General features: G+C 40.6%; 1 protein-coding gene across 2 annotated transcripts in view; it reads left to right on the top strand.

Annotated features, from left to right (window-relative positions):
• Positions 1–4,251: 4,251 nt before the first annotated feature.
• Positions 4,252–20,991, top strand: part of CEP78 (centrosomal protein 78) — a 38,212-nt gene continuing 21,472 nt past the window's right edge. Inside the window, exons 1-10 of one of the 2 annotated variants that reach the window (XM_010587495.3) lie at positions 4,252–4,567; positions 7,671–7,843; positions 7,947–8,019; positions 8,935–9,038; positions 11,675–11,849; positions 13,964–14,077; positions 15,852–15,916; positions 16,195–16,306; positions 18,777–18,912; positions 20,336–20,381. In XM_010587495.3, the coding sequence (XP_010585797.1) occupies positions 4,315–4,567; positions 7,671–7,843; positions 7,947–8,019; positions 8,935–9,038; positions 11,675–11,849; positions 13,964–14,077; positions 15,852–15,916; positions 16,195–16,306; positions 18,777–18,912; positions 20,336–20,381 (1,251 nt within the window). In that variant the 5' untranslated portion in view covers positions 4,252–4,314. The remainder of the gene's footprint in view (positions 4,568–7,670; positions 7,844–7,946; positions 8,020–8,934; positions 9,039–11,674; positions 11,850–13,963; positions 14,078–15,851; positions 15,917–16,194; positions 16,307–18,776; positions 18,913–20,335; positions 20,382–20,991) is intronic. The other variant, XM_010587496.3, reaches the window with a different exon arrangement.

The raw sequence follows: 20,991 nt of genomic DNA, 5'->3' as shown, positions 1-20,991 counted from the left end.
ACCTTTTGGGTGACAACAACAGCCTAGGCTCATCCTTCCTAATTCCCGTGGGTAGGCAGAGCAAGGAATTTGAGACGCGTTCTAGGTTCTCACTCCCTTCCTATAGATTCCCCCTTAGGGCTTTGTTTCTTATTTGAGAAAGACTTGTTCTGGCAACTGCTGTCCTCTGGACCATGGACGTCATGGAAAGAGACCTCATGTGTCACCCATGGAGAGCCCACAGATGAACAGGCCAAGGCAGTGTCTCAGTCCTCCATGTGTTTGCTTCTTCCTCTGCCATAATTCTGACAGACAAGAAAGGAATGAAGGGTTGGAGCCCAGCTCTCCTATCGGCACAAGTGCAGAGGCTTCGTTATTCATGGCTGGCTACGTTGGGTTGATGGAGTTCTTTACACTTGACCTGTTACTCATTTATAAAGGGCATAAAAATATTTTCTACTTTTCCTTCCTGAAAAACTCAAAGTTCTTTCTCTACGTGACCCTCAATAGATGTTTCAGTCAGTGGTCATCTGCTCAAGAAGGACACAGCATCACAATCCCACAGGACAGAGCTCGGGCTCCAGCTTCTGATGAGCGGCTCTCAGGGATCAGCACTGCACTTGGCCTGAGATGGCAAGGCGACTGATGACCAAGTGTTGGGGCGCTTTGTTTTCCTGCACGTATCCTAGACCTTAATCAAATCCAGGTCGTGGAATCACTATGTTTGGGATTTTAGCTCGGAGCTCTCTACCACACCGAGCATGTAGAAACATTAGTCCTTTGTCCTTGTACAGACCCCATGCCCTGCGTAATCTGTTCCCCCAAATGGGCGACTTTCTCATCTGTCCTCAGGGCTCAGGTCTCCCTCTGTGCCAGTGTAACTCACTTACGGATATGGGAAGAGGAACAGGAGAAACAAGAGTCCAGTCAGTTCTCTGTATTTGGCCCAAGCATTCTCTTGCCTGATTGTTGTCTGTATTTTTCCTAAGTATTGGTGAAGATGAATTCCTTTTTAGGAAAAGAAGGAGGAATCCCACAGCACAGACAAAATTCAAAATGGAATTTCAAAACAAGATACTTCTCTGTTGTCCAAAGCGCAGTGCTGCCTCAGACAGTTGGGCACTGAGACTGCAGCTCTGGACTAGAATTGCTGAGGGTGGGGGAGGGACAAAAGGGAAGGTGGACACTCAGCCCCTCCCAGACCCTCAAGCCTAGCAGACACCTGTGCATACCCATCCTGGGCCTAGGGGATCCTCCACCTTTCTCTTGACCTTCCCAATCCATTCTTTTATCCTATCAACTTTTACTTTAGTACAATTTTCTATTTATTCCACACACAGCCAGATTATGTCGGGGTCCAGCTTTACCCACTGGTGATCTCGCCTTTCTCTCCACCAGTTCCACAGCCTTGCAAGCATAACATTTCTTGGGAATCTTTGCTAATTTCCAGGAGATTATAGTCTCAAAACCAATTCTGTCCTCAATGGCAGCTTCTCCATATAACCTTTTTTGGCCTTACATTAATCTAGGCAGAACTCTAGTCCCACTTCAGGTTTGCCCAAAAGGATTCACTTTTCACAAAGAAACATCCATGACCAAATTCCTTTCCAGTGGTGTCTTATAATAGGGGAGAACAGACATGGAACACAGTCACACAGGGGAAAGACACTGTGTGAAGATAAATCTACAAGCCAAGTAGCACCAAGACACCCTGGGGCTACCAGAAACTGGAAATGGCAAGGAAGGATCTCCCAAACCCTGAATCCAGAACTGTGAGAGAATAAATTTCTGTCCTTAAAGCCACGTACTTTGTGGTATTTTGTATGGCAGCCCTAGGAAACTAAGACAGGGCCCCACATTTGCGCTTTGCAATGGGCCCCATAAGTTATGAAGCTATGTTTGGACATTTCTCAGGTAAATTTAGAGCCATCGAGGTTGAAAACTTTGAGGTCATGTACCTTATCCTCCAATAAGCACGGGTCTTTTTTTTTTTTTTTAACACAGGTGACTTAGGTTGAGTTCCCAGAAGCAGTCCCTGAAAGGAGAAACAAAACCCAGGAGACCTTAAACCAAAAATATCCCCATAGTCTTCTTAAAACTAAACAATTGCTTAACTAGTAAAGAATATCTGCCTTGAGCATTATGCTCTTTTAAGAACCATCTGTACGGGATCAAACTGACCACAAAACTGCAAAGGATTCGAACCATAGGGGGCAGTGAGTTTACGTTATTAGTGGAGGAACGACCCAGAAAAGGAGCATGAGAATGGTTGTACAACTTGAATGTAATCAGTGTCACTGAATTGTACACGTAGAAACTTTAAAAAAAAAAAAAAAAACCCTATGGAGCACAGTTCTACTCTGACACACACTGGGTTGCCATGAATAGGAATCAGCTGAAAGACAACTTGTTTTTTTGCCTGCCTTTGAGGCTCTGCCACATACAATTGATGGTGGCTGCCTTCCTGTTACAGCAATCCCTGAATTAACAGCCTCTGTTTTTTTCTGAAAAAAAAAAAAAAAAAGGAAAGAAAATCCAGGGGGATCTGGAATGAAAGGAAGCCAGGAAAAGGGTGTAATTTCAAGTAAAGTCCTTGGGAGGAGAATTTAGGCTGAATTGCAAGGGGGCTGTAGAAACATGGAGAAATCTATCTGGGAGCTAACCAGTCAAGGGGGAGGCTGCTGAAGCCCTTATATCTTTGCCTGTCAGTTAGTTGTTGAAAGCTGGGGGGTAGGGAGGACAGAAATGACAGGACACTTCTGACTCTCCAGGCCCCAGCAGGGCTGAGAGCAGCCTAGCAACAAAGAGACACAGGGGCTGGCTGATGGGGGTGCAAGCACCTTAGGAGCCAGAAAGCACAAAACATTACGTTCTTAGAAAACATGTACCATTAAACAAAAAGGCCAGGTCTTCACCACCACTCCAATCCTATTTCCCAGATATGAATAACCAGTAATAATAAATGCAATATTTATTCTTCCAGGTTATTTTCCGTGCACTTACAACATTCAATCCAAAAATTAAGTGTCCCCTGTATTAATGAGAGATGTGACAGATAAATAAGACAGATACGGTTTCTGTTCCCATAATCTCACATTATGGTGGGCATAGTACTATCCGTTTGTTCTGTAACTTGTCTGTTTCATTTTACAATATATCATGGATATCTTCCTACATGAATATATGAAAATTTGCCACCCCCCCCCACCCAGCTTCTCTATTATTAACATCTTACATTACCATGGTACATTCATACATTATCATTAACTCAAGTCCATATTTATTCACATTTCCTTAGTTTATACTTAATGTCGTTTTCTGTTTCAGGATCCCATTCGTGATGCCGCATACCATGAAGCTGTCCTGTCTCTAGGCTCCTTTGTGCTCCCATAGCTTCTCAAATTTTTCTTTTAATATTTATTCCCTTGACTGTTTTGAGGAGTATTGGTCAAGTATATTGTAGGATGACTATTGGAATTTGATGTTTTCTTCATGATTTCAGCCAACAACCCAGTTGCCGTAGAGTCAATTCTAACGCAGAGTAGAACTGTGCTCCACAGGGTTTTCAATGGCTGATTTGGGGGGGAAATAGATGACCAGGCCTTTCTTCAGAAGCACGTCTGGGTGAACTCGAACCTCCAACCTTCCACTAAGCAGGATTGTTGGTTAACACTTTGCACCAGCCAGGGCCTTTCTCATGATTAGACTAGATTATTAGCAATCGCAATAATGTCCTGAATTCACGGAACACTTTACAGTGTGGTAGCAATCATATAAGATAGGTAAAAACTACAGAAATTAAGAATTGTTTGTAGAAATTAACACTGACATAAATGACTTAGCGGACGACAGAGCACACAGTCCCTAAGCTGTTCGTGCGTCCTCCGAGTTTGTTGATTGTACTTCGAGGCACTCCGGGCACTGCAAACACAAAGACCTAGCCGCCCCACCTCCTTACGACACGCCCCCCGCTAGGGGCGGGGCCTGCGTGCTGACGCACGGCCAGCGCGCTGACGTTTTTCGGGCGCAGACCGTGGCGGGCACTTGCCCGCCGGCTAAACTGCAGCCCCGCTAGCTGCCGACAGCCATGAGGCGGGCGCTAACGGCTGGGACCGCGGCGCGGGAGGCGGCGCGGGAGCGCGGCGTCCAGGGGCCCGCCTAGCCGGGCCGAGTTCCGCGTCTTCTGCCCGAGCGGCCGCTCCAGGGCCCGGCGTGGGGCCGCGGCCGGCGGGGCTGTGGACACCCGAGTGGAGCGGGCGGCCAGCCCGGGGCTCCCAGGGAGGGTGCGGGCGTCGTCTCCGCGGCGGGCGAACCCCCGAGCCTACCCGTCTCGCCATGATCGACTCGGTGAAGCTGCGCCGCGACAGCGCGGCCGACTTCTACTCGCACTACGAGTACCTGTGCGCGCTGCAGGACTCGGTGCCGCTCGCCGCCGTGCGCGCCTGCCTCCGCGAGGGCGTGCTGGACTTCGACGCCGACCGCCTCCGCGTCGTGGACTGGGCGCCCCTCCTGAGCACCCTGAAGGTTAACAAAAACCTGCCCTTGATCTCTATAAAGAGTTTCTTCCAACCGTGGCTTGGAGAAACAGGTTTGTAGATCCCGCCTGCCGTGCCCCCGTGTCCGTGCTGTGTTGTCTTCTAGACCAGTCTCGAACTGTCCAGGATGGAGCCCTGTGCGCTCAGTGCCGGAGCCTGGGTGCAGTAGACCTGTTAGGCGGTCTTGGACACTTACCAGCAAGTCACTCTAGGTCTCTAAGCCTCAGTTTTCTTTTCTGTAATTTGGAATTAGTAACAGGACTCAAGAATTCAGCAGCTGAGTTAATAGTTGTACAGTGCTTCGCAGAGTTTGGGACATCCTTAAAGCGTTAGACAACTGTTACAGATTTTATTGAGTGGTTTTGCCTAATGGAGAATAAAGCAGTTAGGAAATGAATACATGCCCACCTTGTTGTTGATTTTTATTGATCCAGGCAAATTAAAAAAAAAGATTTTAATCAGTAGCATAAGTGAAAAGGCACAAGTGTTGGAGACAGGCTGGAGTTAGAATTCCAGGACTTAGCCTTCAGTGACTTGAGGTAAAGTTACTTAATCTTTTTGAACTACAATCCCCACACTTATAAAAAGGCATTAAAAACAATTCTTTCCATGGGTTCTTAGGGCTAAAGGGAGTTAGCATGTAAAATATCCTGGCACTAGAACAAGTTCAGCCTTCCGCAAGCACTGTGTTGGAGACAAGTGAACACGTGCACCACTGTCAGTGTTGTGGTAGAAGTGAGCTCAGGAAATTGAAAATTGAAGAGAGAATTCAGGGAAGGCTTCCTGGAGGAGGTGCCAACTGAACTAAATTTTGAAGGCTGTGTAGAAGCTAGCTGATGGCAGGAGAGAGCAGCTTGTGTGAAAGCCTTGGACATAATGAAATAACATGGCAAAAATGAGAAGCTAGACTGTAACTTAGGGTTTGAGAAAGAACAGGAAATGTTGAGACTCAACACCTGTTGGTGGCCAAACAGGGAGGGTCCTTGTTTGTCCTGTTAAGGTGTTAGAATTTTATCCTGAAGGCTGTGGGGAATCATGGAAGGGTTTTTAAGCTGGGGAGCAATGAAATTTACTTTAAATTTGGGAGCTCTCTCTGACGTCCATATGGAGGGCAGCCGATTGGAAGGAGAGTGAATTCTGTAGGGTGTCACAAACGGTTAATGTGCTCGGCTGCTAACCAAATGTTGGAGATTCAAGTCCACCCAGAGGCATCTAGGAAGAAAGGCCTGGTGATCTATTTATGAAAAATCAGCCTTTAAAAACTGTGTGGAGTGCAGTTCTACTTTGACACACATGGGGTCACCATGAGTTGGAACCAACTTGACAACTAGTAAGGGTATGGTAAGGGCTCAAATTAAGATGTGGGAATTGAGAGGTGGGACTGGATTTCAGAAATCAAAGAGACAAATGCATGGGGCCTGGTAACCAGTTAGAAGAGGGAGGTCAGCAAGAGATAAGGCAAGAGAATTCCCAGGTTCCTTACTCGGGTGACAGTTTCTATTATTTCCCTGAGAAGCGGAGCACAGCAGGAACAGGTTGTGGTGGGAGAGAATCTTAGCTCATTTTTAAATGTGTTACTAGCTGTGGAGCATCTAAACATGTCTGCTGGCAGGCCTGGAGAGAAGACTGGGCCCAAGATATAGATTGGGACTTTACGAAGGCTTGGTGGTTGAAGGCACAGGAGGGACTGAGGTTACCAGAAGATCCAGAAAATTGTGGGTCTGAAAGATTTTCTTTTTTAAATGGATAGTCTTCAGTATGTTCATAAGCCGAGAGGAAGGAGCCAGCTGAGAGCGAGGGTGTGAAGATCTGGGAGAGAGAATGATTGTTGATTAGTCAACAAAAACAACACCTGTCACCTTTTCTGGGCATGGCACTGCAAAGACAGTTCAGCACATCTGCTGAAAAGAAGTCAGGTTATTCTCTGCATCTCAGGTGTAGGAACTGTTCTCTACCTGAGAAGGGACTTTTCTTAACCTAAGTAATAACTCAGAAATCAAAAGAAATTACAGGTGAGAGGGACCTTGTCTATAACTTCGGCCAACTCTTATTTTCAGATGAGGCAGCAGATGCATAGAATTGAGTGACTTGCTCAGAATCAACGACAAAATTAACAGCAAAGTTAATTCTTGTTAGAGTGAAAGCTAATGTATTTGATCTTGCCTAATATTTTATCCCGAATGTAGGAAAAGTGCATTACAGAGACCATTTCAGATTTCCTTAACTGAGCCTTTATTTCCTGTATCTGTTTAGGATGTAAGTTTTATCCTCCTAAGTACTACTTGTTCATCCGCCGTTACTTTTTGACTGGACTATTGCAGAAGCTCCTTGCTGGCTTTCCTGCCCCTTAGCTCACCATTCATTACCTACCTCAGCCCAAGTGATCTTTCTAAAATGAAAAGCCAAATATGTTTAAAACAGCTGGTCCTCACTGGGACCAGCGCATTAGTTGCACAGCTTGTGTCCTGCACAAAGTCACCCAGCAGAAGAGGATGCAGGTGGGAGCTGAAGTCAGACTTGCGTTGTCCATGGGCTCTGTTGGCGCTGAGGAAGGGGTGCTTTTTTAAATTGATCTGCCTGCAATAGGTGCCTTTTCCTAACTGTTCCCCTCAGAAGGTTGTCTTTATTTAATTGGTATGCCAAGTATGTTTTTCTACCTGCCGGAGGCACCTTGTGTGACAGTAGTAGCTCTGGTCCTCACTGCCTGTGAGACAAAAGGCATACTCCCTCTCAGTCTAGTTTAGGCCGACTTCTCTATTTTAATTTCTGACTCTGTCTTGCACGCCTAGGTTTTAGTCATACCTGCCTGCGGTTTTTACAGTGCCTGACAGGTCTCAGGCTTGGATGCCTTCCCACCTGCCGGTCCCTCTAAAGATAATGCATCTCCCACACCTACCCCAAGAGGTCACACTCATCTCTCTTGATTGAGCGTCAGCATTATCTTGAAGCCTTCACTTGGATGTAACCGCTTTGCTTTCGTAAGAACCTCTGTGTATATATCTCATATGGCTGAAGTTTTGAATTTACTCGTTTCCCTTGTTAAGGGGGACTCTCAGGGCATGAGTTGTTTCTGTGCCTAACACAGAGCAGATGCTTTCTAATGTTGGTTAAATGTGTGGATGAAATCACTAATTTTACAAAAACCTTTTGCTTTAGTTTCTGACAGAAGTAAAGTTTATAGAAGTCGGATTCCTGCGGTAAGATCCAGAGACATATCCTTCCAGCTGTGTAAAGCCCTGAAAGGCTGTTTAAGTGTATCAGGTGCTCTCAGGAACCTGGAGCTGAATGGGCTGGTTCTGAGAGAGAGAGATTTGACTGTTTTAACAAAGGTAAGCTTTCGGGAATGTGCCCGGTAAACATTTCATAGTTGCTTTTTGGGGGAAAAAAAAAAACTTGAATGTTATTAATTTTTAACTTTTTTCCCCTTTAAAGGGATTGAATAAATCATCTTCTTTGGTGCACCTGTCTCTTGCAAATTGTCCAATTGGAGATGGAGGTTTACAAAGTGAGTTTAAATCCTGTTTAACTGGTGTCCCATCAGACTGGCCTCATGATTCCCTAAATGGCATGTTAATTCCTGTCTGCACCTTCTTCTTGCTACCATTTCTGCCTGGACTGCCTCCATTGCCTGTCCAATCTTTGGTCAAGTGTCACTTGTACCCTGAATATGTAGTATTTGGTATTCTCTGATTTTTGTAGATGTTCATCTTGTTAGGATCTTCCTCCAAAAAATGTTTGTGGAAGGGGGGCAATAGGAAGATACAAAGGGAAATGCAAATGTACATAGATGCAAGTACGATTATAATGCGCTGAAATAGGAAATGTATGCAAAGTGCTATGGGAGCACGCAGAAGGCCAGCAAACTTGATGGGAGAGTCACAGAAGGACTCACAGAGAAGGCGACCTTGGATTGAGATCCTTGAGAGCTGGTGTGTTCACTGAGTAGGGTAATGGTCTGGAGGGGTAAGGAAGTCTGCATTTCAATTTGAGGGGACAGAGTTTGACATCCTCTGTCTTATATTGCTTGAGCATACTGCATAGCACCTAATAAAATTCTTGGTTTATAGTTAAATTATTGATTGATCATAGAGATTTAGGTATGTCGTCGGAAATGAAAGTAGGAAGAGTCTTGCTGTTGAGGGTTTTTTTTCTTTCATATGCTTCAAAAGGTCATCTATATTACTGGGCTAAATGGTGGAGATAACATTTGCAGCATTCAGAGTTTTCAGTTTTAGCTTCTAACTAGAATTGCACCCTTACTGTAAACTGGAGTAACACTTTGTTACTGGCACGTTTTAGAACGTACCAATCCGTTAGTTGGTGCATTTTAAGAATATGGCTATGAACTAAATAATGTGAATTAATCAAGACTGACCAAGTTGTGTAGGCTCTTCATCTTATTGTGTGTATTTCCTTTTAGTTATTTGTCAAGGTATAAAGAACTCTATCACTCTAAAGACTGTAAACTTCACGGGGTGTAATCTGACATGGCAAGGAGCAGATCACATGGCCAAGATCTTAAAGGTGATTTTATGTTTATGTTTTCCTGAGAACTTATGTGATTGAAGCACATTAATATTTTGATACAAGATGGTAGTTATTTTTTGTTTCTTCATGCATATGGTGATTGGCAGCTTTAGTTTTCAGAAAGAATGACCAGTTTGAAATTTGGGGTCCTACCATTTAGTAAAGCTGGTAAACTTAATCTTAGAAATAAGAGGTTTGATGTATAACACGTGATGAGTAATACTTTCATGTATTTTTAGTTACTGAAAATGTTTTCTGTGGCACTGGGAAGAAATATTTGTTATTACAGCCCTCACTTGACTGAAATGATTCAAATCTTTATTGTTAACGGTTGTAATTTATAAAGTAAGAAAAATCACGTTAACATTTTGTAAATAACTTTTAAAACATTGTTAGAAAAAATGTAGATGGATAATTTTATACGATGCCTGAACAACTTTATAGTGATTATAACTATTATCTTAAGCCCTAAAGTTAGTTATTAATTTGACATGACACCTTTTTAGTAGTTTGTAGTACAAATCAGGTTATGGCCAAACCTGATTCACTAACTGTTTTTTGGTCAGTAAAGTTTTTTGAAACATAACCACACCCATTTGTTTACATAGTCTCTGTGGCTGCTTTTTGCACTACAGCGGCAGAGTCGAATATTTGCAACAGAAACTGTATGTCCTACTAAGCTGAAAGTATTTCCTATCTGAGCCTTTATAGAGCAAGTCCACTGACCCCTGATATAGATAGTAATCAAGAGCATGGATTCTGGAGCCAGATAACCTAGGTTCAAATGCCAATTCTCTCACTTAATAGCTCGTGACCCTGGGTAAATTACTTAACATCTCTGTGCCTAAGTTTCTCAGCTGCAAAATGTATATAATAAAATCTACTTTATTGGTCATTATGAGCATTAAATGAACTAATTTGCATAAAGTAGAGCCTGGTGCATAATAAGCACTTTGCTGTTATTTCTGCTTGATGCTTTTATTTATTTTGTGATTTAGGTGAAAGCTTACAGAGCAAATCAGTTTCTCATTCAAAAATATACGCGCAAATTGTTTCATGGCATTGGCTGCAGTCTCACATTGTGTCAGCACTTTCCGCCTTTCCCTTTCCACTCCGAGTTCACCATGTCCATTCGTCCATCCAGTTTTCCTGCCCCTTCACGCCTTCTCATCTTTGTTCCAGGGCAGGTGTTGCCCATTTGATTTCATATACTTGATTGAACTAAGAAGCACATTCCTCATATGTTTTATTGTTTGTCTTATAAACCAAAACCAAACCCATTGCCGTCGAGTCAATTCCAACTCATAGCAACCCTATAGAAGGTAGTAGAACTATCCCATAGGGTTTCCAAGGAGAGTTGGTAGATTCAAACTGCCGACCTTTTGGTTAGCAGCCCAGCTCTGAACCACTTGTGCCACCAGGCCTCATCTTTGGCTGAAAGGTGAACTTTGGGAGTGGCTTCACTTCTGAGTTAGAAGGGTGTCCAGGGGCCGGAGTCCTGGGGATTCCTCCAGTCTCTTGATGCTTTTATTCTTAATGGAAAAATGACAGTAAGGATTTTCCTTTTAGAATATCATAGGAGCTTTGAGTCTTTTGTTATTCAAGAAAGTAATGGATTTTTTTTCTTTTAAAGTCATCGTTCCCTATTATGAAAGTTTACCTTACAAATGCTAAGAATTGATTATAGTTTATCTTTAAGGCATATATATGTTTAAAAAAAGTTTCCTATGGCTTATTAGACTGACTTTGCATATAACCAAACCCAGTGCCATCGAGTCGATTCTGACTCATAGTGACCCTATAGCACAGAGTAGAACTGCCCCATTCAGTTCCCAAGGAGTGCCTGGTGGATTCGAACTGCTGACCCTTCGGTTAGCAGCTGTAGCACTTAACCGGTATGCCACCAGGGTTTCCAAACAGACCTCTAAAATTGCTATGCATACCCTAAGAAATTGCAAGATCCGTTGGGTTAGGATAACAAAATATTAGAACTATTTATATTTTTGTCTCATTTCTATTTTAGTATCTGTTGTTCTTGTGTAACTTACAATGTACATAAAATGTCTGTATAGAATTTCATATGTATAATTTATTAATAAGTGAGATACATGTTCAAAAAATACTTATTTTTAGGTTGCCTGGTTAGAAATACTTGGAGACCACTGGAGGACAGAATGATATAATTTAGAGGCTCAGCAATTATAGGATTTAGAGCCATTTTCTGACTTGGCAAACAAGGAAAATACAACTCGTAAAAGTTAATTGAGTTATCAAAGTTTAAACAATCTATCAGTGACAGGTCATGCAGTGGTGGGTTACACAACTCATCAGTGATAGACTAGAATCTGGGTGATCTGACTCCTAAGCTAGAATGTATTGTTTGTTCTCTTACGTTAAATTTCCTGGCATCTATAGTTAGAATGTGTGTGTAAATTTCTGGCATAATAAGCCATACTTAGTAGGCATAAAACCCTATTGCGCACAGCTCTACTCTGAAAAACATGGGGTCTCCATGAGTCAGAATCGACTCAACGGCAACTGGTTAGGTTGGTTTGTTTTTGTTTTGGGGTTTAGTAGGCATACCCTCTTGCCATATTCAAGCATCTTAATCTTAATCTATTGAAACTTTGAAGTATCAGACCATGAGAAGACACGAAGAAACCTGGGCTGAGAGTCTTCGCTATAGGAGACCTGACCTTGACTGTATGGCTGGCTTAAGGCGTGTCACTTTCAACTGCAACACACTTGTTGGTGACCTAGGAGCAAGTGCATTTGCAGAATCTCTTAGTGAGGATCTATGGCTTAGAGGTATGTTAAATGAACTTCTAAAAATGGGAAATGTTCAATTTTTTGTATTAAATATGCTTGGCTTTTGGCACATTAGTGTTGTCGTAAGATATAAAAAGCCTCTTTTTCCCCAATAGCTTTTATTTTGCTTTTGCACTTCTGTAAAAGTACATATGTTCCTTTATGATCTCATCCATAATCTTAATATCCAGAGATAATCACTGTTCATTTTGGCATTACTTTTGGTCTTTTTTTTTTCTATAAATATATTTGTATACCTAGAAATTACAAAAATGGAATCACGGTATGCTTACTATTGAATAACCCTGCTTCCTTCACCCACTTAATGTAGTACTGCGTTATGTTGTTGTGTAATCACTTATCTGATCGGTACCCTGCTGTTAGATACAGAGACAGTTTGTACTTTTCCCCTATTGTGAACAGCTGTGTTGTAGACATCTTGTATATATGTTTCTGTGCCCATCTAGATTACTTCCTAGAATAATTCAAAGTATTACTCAGTAAAACGTGTTTTGAACCCTTTTGATGCGTATCGCCAAATCGTCTTCCAGAAATGCTCGGCCATTTTATCGTTAACACTAGCAGTAGATGCAAGACCGTCATCCTCACAAACATTGGGTTGTGTCACTTTTTAAAACTTTAAAAATTTTCAAAGATGATTCATAATCATTGTGGCAAATTAGAAAATACGATAAGCATCCATGATTTCACCATCCAGAAATAACTGGCCTCAACATTTTGGTCTGCTGTGGTGTATTTCCTTCCAGTATTCACAGGAGGGGAAGATGCTGGTTTTTTTGTTTGTTTGTTTTTTAGTAAAAGTGGGATGACTGTCTAAATTTTATAGCTCTTTTTACTTCGTATAACGTGGACATCTTAAGTCAACAAACTTAACATCTCACGTCATTTTCAGTGACTGTTCAGGGTTTCATTACATGGGTATACTTAGTACATTTAGCTAATTTATTCTCGTTGGATATGTAAGCTGTTTCCAGTTTTTCACATCCTTGCCCACACCTCTGTTTCTTTAATGTCTTAGAAGGAGATTTGCTGGATTAAAAGGCTGTGTACATTTTAAAGGTTTTTGTTATGTGACCTTGGCCTAATCTGCTGTGGAAACATTCATATTTCATTGCTGTAATTTATATTCACTTGATTTACTGGTGAGATTTACTAGCTATTTTTATTAATTTGACTAGTGTTTATTCTACCCTGTGCCCATTCTTCTGTGGTACGAGTTTGTAAGGGTTGCATCATATTTCATCAGATCCATATATCCGATTTATTATTTCTGTGTGTTATTTCTAGGGTTTTAAAAGACTTCATTTGTTTTAATGTACTAGTGTATATATGGTATTTTTAAAAAGGTTTATGATATTTTCCTGTGTTACAATCTTTTTTATACCTATGCTTTTGTGATGATCCCTTTAATTTAAATAAGTAGGTTGGTCAACTCAGTACTGTAGGATTTATGACCATTTGTTCTTTTCTTTGCCTGACCTTTTACCAAGAGATAGTTCTTCACCATCATTCTTTTATTATAGATTTTTGACGTATATTCTCTATTTACACACCCTTTGGGTTTGAATTATTTGCATCCTCTTAGACTCCTTTTTCTGTCATTTTTATTCTAAAACTGACAGTTCTTACATTCCTTTTGTTTTCTTTTCTATTTTTCAATGCAACTGAGCGTTACCTGGAGCTTACGATCATGATCAAAAGAATGCAGTGCAGTTTCTGAACGCCACCCAGTTTTTGCCAGTGAGATTTACACTGCCACGAGCATCTTTGCTGATGGCGGACAGAGCGTCATTCAGCGATGTTCAAAAGACCAGTGGGTTATGTGCATTTACCCTTTGACACTGTAATTGTAAAATATGTTGATTTACTGGTACTCTAACGAGAGGATGGTCATGGCACATCCAAGAAGGGTTTTTTATTGGATTTTCAGTTACGTGTATGCATATGTTTTTCTGTTTTTATTTTTTCAATACCAAAGATTAAAAACCTGCCTTGACCAGTGTTGTGCAGGAATCTCTCTTGCATGTATAAGAGTTGTCTGTATGTTACAGCTGTATGGAGCTGGCTAGTGACCTTTTGTCTTTCATCGTAAGCACTCGACCTGCAGCAGTGTGGCCTCACCAATGAAGGAGCAGAAGCTTTTCTAAAGGCCCTTGAAACCAACAGAACTTTGGTCATTCTGGATATAAGAAAAAATCCACTCGTTGGTATGTCACCACATTTTTTTCATTGATTAACAAATAAAACAAGAAGAATTTGATATGAATTGGCAGTTTTTAAAAACTCAGTGTGATTATTTTCCTAATTTTATACTTTTTTAATCTTGCACCTCCTTTTATGTTTTTAACAGCTGATTTACTGATTAAAATGGGTTATACTTGCAAATTGCTATTGGCTGCTAGTCTGAATAGAGGTGAACCTAGATAATAAGCCTGTTCCCACCAACAGCATTATTTCCTTTTCGTGAAACCTGAGTCCTTGGAAAGGGCATTTCATTCATATGTTAATTTGACAACATTTGTTTTTTTTTTTTTTAACCTTCTCTGGGCCAGACACTGGTTTAGGCAGTAAGAGCATAGACAAAGTCTTGCCCTCATGGACCTTACATTCTAGTGGAGGAGTTCAGGTATAAACAAGTAAACAAAAAGTAATGTAATTTTAGATAGTAGAAGGTCCAAGAATACCATAAGGTAAGGAGACAGAAGGGAAACGAGTAGAACTGTTTAAGATAGGTTTTTCAGGGACTGCTTCACTGAAGAAGTGACATTTGAGCAGAAATGTGAGTGAAGGAAAGAAGTGGTGCATGGAAAGATCTGGAGGAACTTTCCAGGACCAGGAAGCAGTGAGCACACAGACAGTGAGGTGGCAGGGTGGGCAGGAGTATTTAAGGAAAAGCAAGGAGGCCGACTTGGCTAGAGCGCTGAGTGAGGGAGTGATGAGATCAGAGACCTAGCCAGGGGCCTCCTCTGATAAGGCCTTAACAGCTGAGAGAGCTCAAAGCGACAGGAGCGTTTTGAGCTAGAAAATGGCATGATCCCAGTAGTGTTTCAGAATGATCACCCTGGTATAATAAACTATAGGTGGAGGCAAGAAGGAAAATAAACCAGTTAGGAGACTACCATGTGAGGTGGTCCAGGTGAGAGAAGGTTGTGGTTTAGACTAGGGTGGGAGGTTGAAGATAGTGAAAAGTGGTTTAATTCAGGTTACGTTTTAAGGATGTAGCTGACAGGACTTGCACATTGATTAGGTGTGGGGTATAAAGAAAAGAATAATTTTCTAAAAACTCCTAGAGTGAGCTTCTTGGCTCAAGTAGACAGATGAAACTATGTGGGCAGCTTCTGTCTGGAGGGGAGATGAGAAGGCGGAGGGAGACAGGAGCTGGTTGAATGGACACGGGAGATACAGGGTGGAGAGAAAGAGTGTGCTGTCTCATTAGGAGAAGAGCAGCTAGGGGTACATAGCGAGGTGTATATAAGTATTTGTGTAAGAGACTGACTTGATTCGTAAACTTACACTTAAAGCACAATAAATAAAAAAATAAAGTCCAAATAATAATGTGTGCAACTGGGTAGTACCATTACTGAGGGGGAAGGCTGGGGGAGGCACAACTTTGAGGGGGTATCAAGACTTAAGTTTGGCTGTATTAAGTTTAAGATGCCCATTAAATATCTAAGTGCCTGGATAATGCCCAAGCTCTTGGCTGTCTAGCCAGCTGTACCTGAAGCTACTTTAGATCCAAAGTGTACAGATTTGGTCTTTGCTGCCACCAAAATGGTAGCAATATGCATGGTGGCATGCTTTTATCTTATGTTTTTGAGGAAGAAGTTAGGATACTCAAGGGGGAAGTGGGTATGTAATTGCAGTAATCCAAATTTGATGTTTAATTTTATAGGACAAGCAATAATTAGTTGACTTTTTTTTTTTTAATGGAATAGTCACTGGAACGCAATTACTGTAATTTCCATTTTCATTTTACTTTAGATCATTCAGTGATGAAAGCAGTTATCAAAAAAGTTATCCAGAATGGAACGAGTGCTAAGTCAGAGGTATAACATGTTTTAATCTCCTAGGAAAAATTTCTCTTTAATTGCTTGTTTTTCTTCTCTGTTTAATAAAATAAAATTGTTAAGGCACTTGTCTGCCATCTTAAATTTTCAGTCAAATCAATTTGCTTTTCTGGTTTTGAAAATATTGTATGATTCTTTAATTTGGGGTCCCAGAAATGCAGATCGCAAACCTTTTAACCACTTAAAGTATCCAAGTAAGGTCACGTCCTCATAAATTGCCTGTTAGTGAAATGGAATATTTATCATCTCTCTTCCAGTACCAGTGGATAACATCTCCATCAGTAAAGGAACCATCTAAAACTGCTAGACAGAAAAAGAGAACTATAATTCTGGGAAGTGGACGAAAAGGAAAAGCTACTATTCGAATTGGTAACCCTTTCTATCTTGGCTTTTTAATGTTATTAGAACTTGTACCCCTCATGTGTTCCAGTTCGCTAAAATTAGAAATCTCTTCTCATTGTGCGATATTGAAGGTAACAGCCGGTGTTGACTGCATGCATATTATGAGCACTATAATTGTTCTAACACAAATTATGGGAATTTACGGAATGAGAAACAGTAAATGAATTGTTAGGAAAAGAACGCTAATATTTTCTTTTTAATTATTAACCAACTTTTTTGTTTTTGATCACAAAAAGTTTACTTTGAGTAAGTTTCTCGGTTGATGATTACTTCTAACATTTTGCATTTAAAACTTGGTGTGTGCTTTAATGACAATTCATTTTAGCAGCTGTGCTTTTGAGTGATTTTTTTTTTAAATGAAGAATTATCCTTCCATGCTATAGGAAACAAAACTTCTTCTCAGTTCCATTTTTTCTCTTGCTCATTTTTCTTCTTTGCAGATTCGTACCTACAGTTACTGAGTCAGGTACTGCTCTGCTGCTTTCAAAGATGATAAAAATTTAAAATATATATAATCCTTATAAAAGAATGCTGTAAACAAGTTTATTAACCCTAGATGGAACATTTTAGAAAAATGTTCTCTAGCTGTTTGCTATAGTATATATTTGATCTTCCAAATAATAATCCAGAATTTTTAAACCAAGCCTATAATTTTGTGGTCAGGTGTAATGGGAAAAAAAAAAAAATCTTGTATTTCAAACCCTTTACCAACCAGCAGCATAAATTTCACAATCACCTGAATATATAAATTTTGTATCCCTAATTCTGCTGATACTTTTTTGTATTGTTTCTGAAGAGATCTTAAATTTTATTTTCTAAAACGCATTATCTTTAGTCTCACAAATCGGCTTTTTTACATGATAAGAATGAATGGCATAGTGGACTAAGTTAAGCCAAATGTCATATGAAACTGACCCTTTCTTGTAACTTTAAAGTTTTAAACAGTAGGATTATAAGGAATAATATAAACCAAACTAAACCCATTGCCGTCGAGTCAATTCCAACTCATAGCGACCCTGTAGGACAGGATAGAACTGCCCCATAGGGTTTCCAAGACTGTACTCTTTCTCCCGAGGAGTGGCTAATGGGTTCCAACTGCTGACCTTTTGGTTGTCAGCCAGGCACTTAACCTGCGCCACCAGCGCTCCTAAGGAGTAATATAGAGGAAACAAAATATATTTGTATATGTTGTAATCTGCTAATTTGCCACAAAAAAGTTTGCAGGAAGTGTAGTTATATAACAAGATCACTGAACAATTAACAACAAGTAATCTTTCGTTTGGAAGCTACCTGAAATTTTAAAAAATATGTTCTTCGAAAATTTTTATTTAGGTTGAAAAAAGGTATTAACAATAACAATGGAATAAAAATAGAATATAACTTTATTTCCTTTTTTTTGTTGTACAAGGAAAGGAGCAGTCAGGGCTGCTGCCTCCAGGACTGTTTGCTGGGGGAGGTGGGCTTTTGCAGAGAGAAGACAAGGAAATGTAAATTCATTGTGAATATTCAGGGTTGACCCTCTGTCCAGCGGCTCAGGGTTTGGGAGTGATTATGCATTTTCTCTAGACAAGGGCTCCGTTCTCCGGTGGGATGTTTATATGTATTTTGCACTTAATGAGCTAATAGGTCACTCGAAGTGTTGAGATAGCATAGAAAGCCTGCTAACACCGGTTGGGGCCCACTATGGCTGTTCTGTGGTTATCTTGTCAAGGACAGTTTCAGAAGAATATGTAGCCTATTTTGCCCAGTGTAGGAGGATAAGCCAAAGCAGGTATCTCTTAGAAGTGCTGAGCTCTGAGGCTGCCTGTCTCAGATTGACACAGTGGCTACAATAGTAGGCTCAAGCATCATAATGATTGTGAGGATGACACAGGACCCAGTGGTGTTTTGTTCTGTTGTACATGGGGTTGCTGTGAGTTGGAACTGACTCAGTGGTACCTAACAACATCGCCTCACCTAGTACCCAGCAAGGTTCAGTGTTGTACCTTTGGCAGTTTTTACAGAGAAAAATTAGTCTTAAATTGAAGTTTTGGTCTAATCTAGACGGCTCTGTTTGGCAGGAGTCAGGGGCTATATCTGTGTTTGTCTGACCTTGAGACTCTTAAATGCCAAAGATTTAATAAACTCCAGAATATATCTGCATGATACGTGATGAGAAGTACGTATAGTCTTGCTTTCTTTAAGTTGTGTATTTACTAGTACATATTCTGCACATCTCGTGTACTCAGCTTATAATTTAGTTAAAATGATAGCTTGTCACTTTAGAAACCTTATGTTTTCAAACTGTATACATTTTTATAAAATGATCCTGTTTTTGATAACCTTGGCATCATTGTCAAGTACACGTTTGTACTGTTGTAAGAGTGTGCACACGTGATAATTGCTCTTTAGACCTTCTGTGCATCTTTTTTTTTTTTTAATGCTTCCTGAAATATAGGATTGGCTACAAAAAAACCTGTAAACAATGGAAGAAAACACACCCTTGGTAAAGAACATTATGCCCCTGAACCTCTACCACCTGGTGTGTCAGGTTTCCTGCCCTGGCGTACTGCAGAACGAGCAAAGAGGAACAGGTAGAGGGTTTTTATTTGGATTTCTTTATTTTGGGACCTCCATTTTGTGGGAGGTCTCTGTGTGACTTTTTCTGTAGGAGAAAAAGGATGACTCAGTCATAGCTTCTCTCTAATGAACCCCTTAAGGAAGATAAACAACAACAAAAAAACCCATCATAATTGGGAGTTTCAAGTAGTTTCCTAAATGTCACAGCAATTGTAATCCTATGGGAGTCTAAAGCAGACTGAAATTATCCCCACTTGGGCAGATGAGAAAAGCTTTCCTTAAAGGCATGTGTACTTGAGCCAAGCCCTATAGAATAGAAGTAGAAATTTGGATAGGTAGGAACAAGAAGAAAAGACATTTTAGGCATAAGGAATAGTACAAAATAGATGAGAAGTATGTGTTAGACTTAATCTAACTTGGTCAGCTGGCCTCCAAGTTTCAACAAACCATACCAGTTACTAGATTTAATTATTTTTAACTGATTGTTTACCCAAGAGATAACTCTTCACAGTACTTTTTGTCAAAGAAGAGTAAAAGTTTTTTAAGATTGTTGATGTATAATTTTAGAATTGTTAAGTGAATCACATTCTGTAGACTTTGAAATGACTTACTTGATAGTATTTAAGAAAATGGAGATGAACAGGTACTTTAAGAAAACAAAGAGAATGCATTTTACATAGGAATTGAAATAAGTACTGTGTAAAATATCTGTTCAGCTGCTCACATTGATCAGCGTAATCGTCATTGGGCAACTAACTACTGTACTGTTTTGTAAATGGTAATATCAGTTATAGTGCTGAGACTCAAATCTTACAGAAGTTGGACTGGAAACCACAACCATCTTGAACATAGGAACTGAAGGTGCCTCTCAGCAGTTCACGGAGTCCTCACAAAACCAATCTGCCAAATTCCATTCCGTTTTCTCCATAGCAGAGTAGTCCAGGCCCTTATATCGAGCTTATTTATTTTTATACACAGGTCTATATGGATGTTGTACAAAATACTAACAAGTTTGTTCACTGGTTTTTAAGTACTTAACAGGAAGCAGCAAACTAAAAACAACAAAGCCGTTGACTACGAAGGCAGCATCAGGAAAACTAAAAGGAGAGTCATTAAATCTTAAAGAATAGGGGCGTTTCTAGGGGCTTTTATTGAAAGAACAACCCACTTTAATACTCGGAAGCCCATGAAGCTTCTTGTGTACACTCTTGTGTAAAAATTGATGTTCTTAATGGTGACTAAGTGGATAAGAGAGTAGTAATACCTTCTATTTCAGAAGGTAAAATTCCTACTCAGAATAAGAATTTTGATACTTTTAAAGGTATAAAATTATAGGTATCTGGAAGTTCTTTTTTGTGGCAGCTCATAAGTACTGGTCTTACAGGAATTCACTGTATTTACATCAAAGTTTAACTTAATTTATTGATATCTCTTTAGGGGTTTTCCATTAATCAAAACTCGTGATGTCTATAACCATTTGCAGGTACGTTATTACCATATTTGTAACAGTGGTGTATCGGGGTGGAGTAGGTAGAAGGTCATTTTCTTTCTTCTTTTTAAAGTGAACAGAGCTTTTTGAGAAACATTTTTCTCCCTGAAGTAGATCCCCTAAAAATTTTCCAGGTTGCTCTCCCAGTGCCAGTGTCCATGTAGATAGGACACACACTGGGGCCATGTGACATGTCAAGCTGTCCTACTCGAGAATGTCCTCATTCTTGCAGGAAATGTAGTTTTGGGACCATCTATATAAATTCCAGATTCTGACCCCAAAACAAAGCGACAAATCCCAAAGCATGCTTTCTCAGGGCCTCCTCCCTCCCTGACCAGGGAGGCGTGAATTAAATGCGAGCGACACATTCCCTGGCATATTGCTTCATGGTCTTGGAACAAGTTAACCCTGTTTATTACAGTATCAGCTTCTGCTTCCCGGTTGTCTTGGAGAACCGTGGAGGATATTTGTCTGTAAAAGATACCACCACTGATAGGAGCACCTTGTGTGTCAGTACCGCTCCCTGCATCCCCCAGATTGGGGGGCAGGCACACCTAATTCTACCGTTTAGGATTTTCATATACTGCAGTTTGCTGCTTGTGGT

This window comes from Loxodonta africana, chromosome 9 (assembly GCF_030014295.1).
Source record: "Loxodonta africana isolate mLoxAfr1 chromosome 9, mLoxAfr1.hap2, whole genome shotgun sequence".
Lineage (NCBI taxonomy): Eukaryota > Metazoa > Chordata > Mammalia > Proboscidea > Elephantidae > Loxodonta > Loxodonta africana.
The sequence above is the reverse complement of the archived record's forward strand: the minus strand, read 5'-3'. Positions and strand labels throughout refer to the sequence as shown.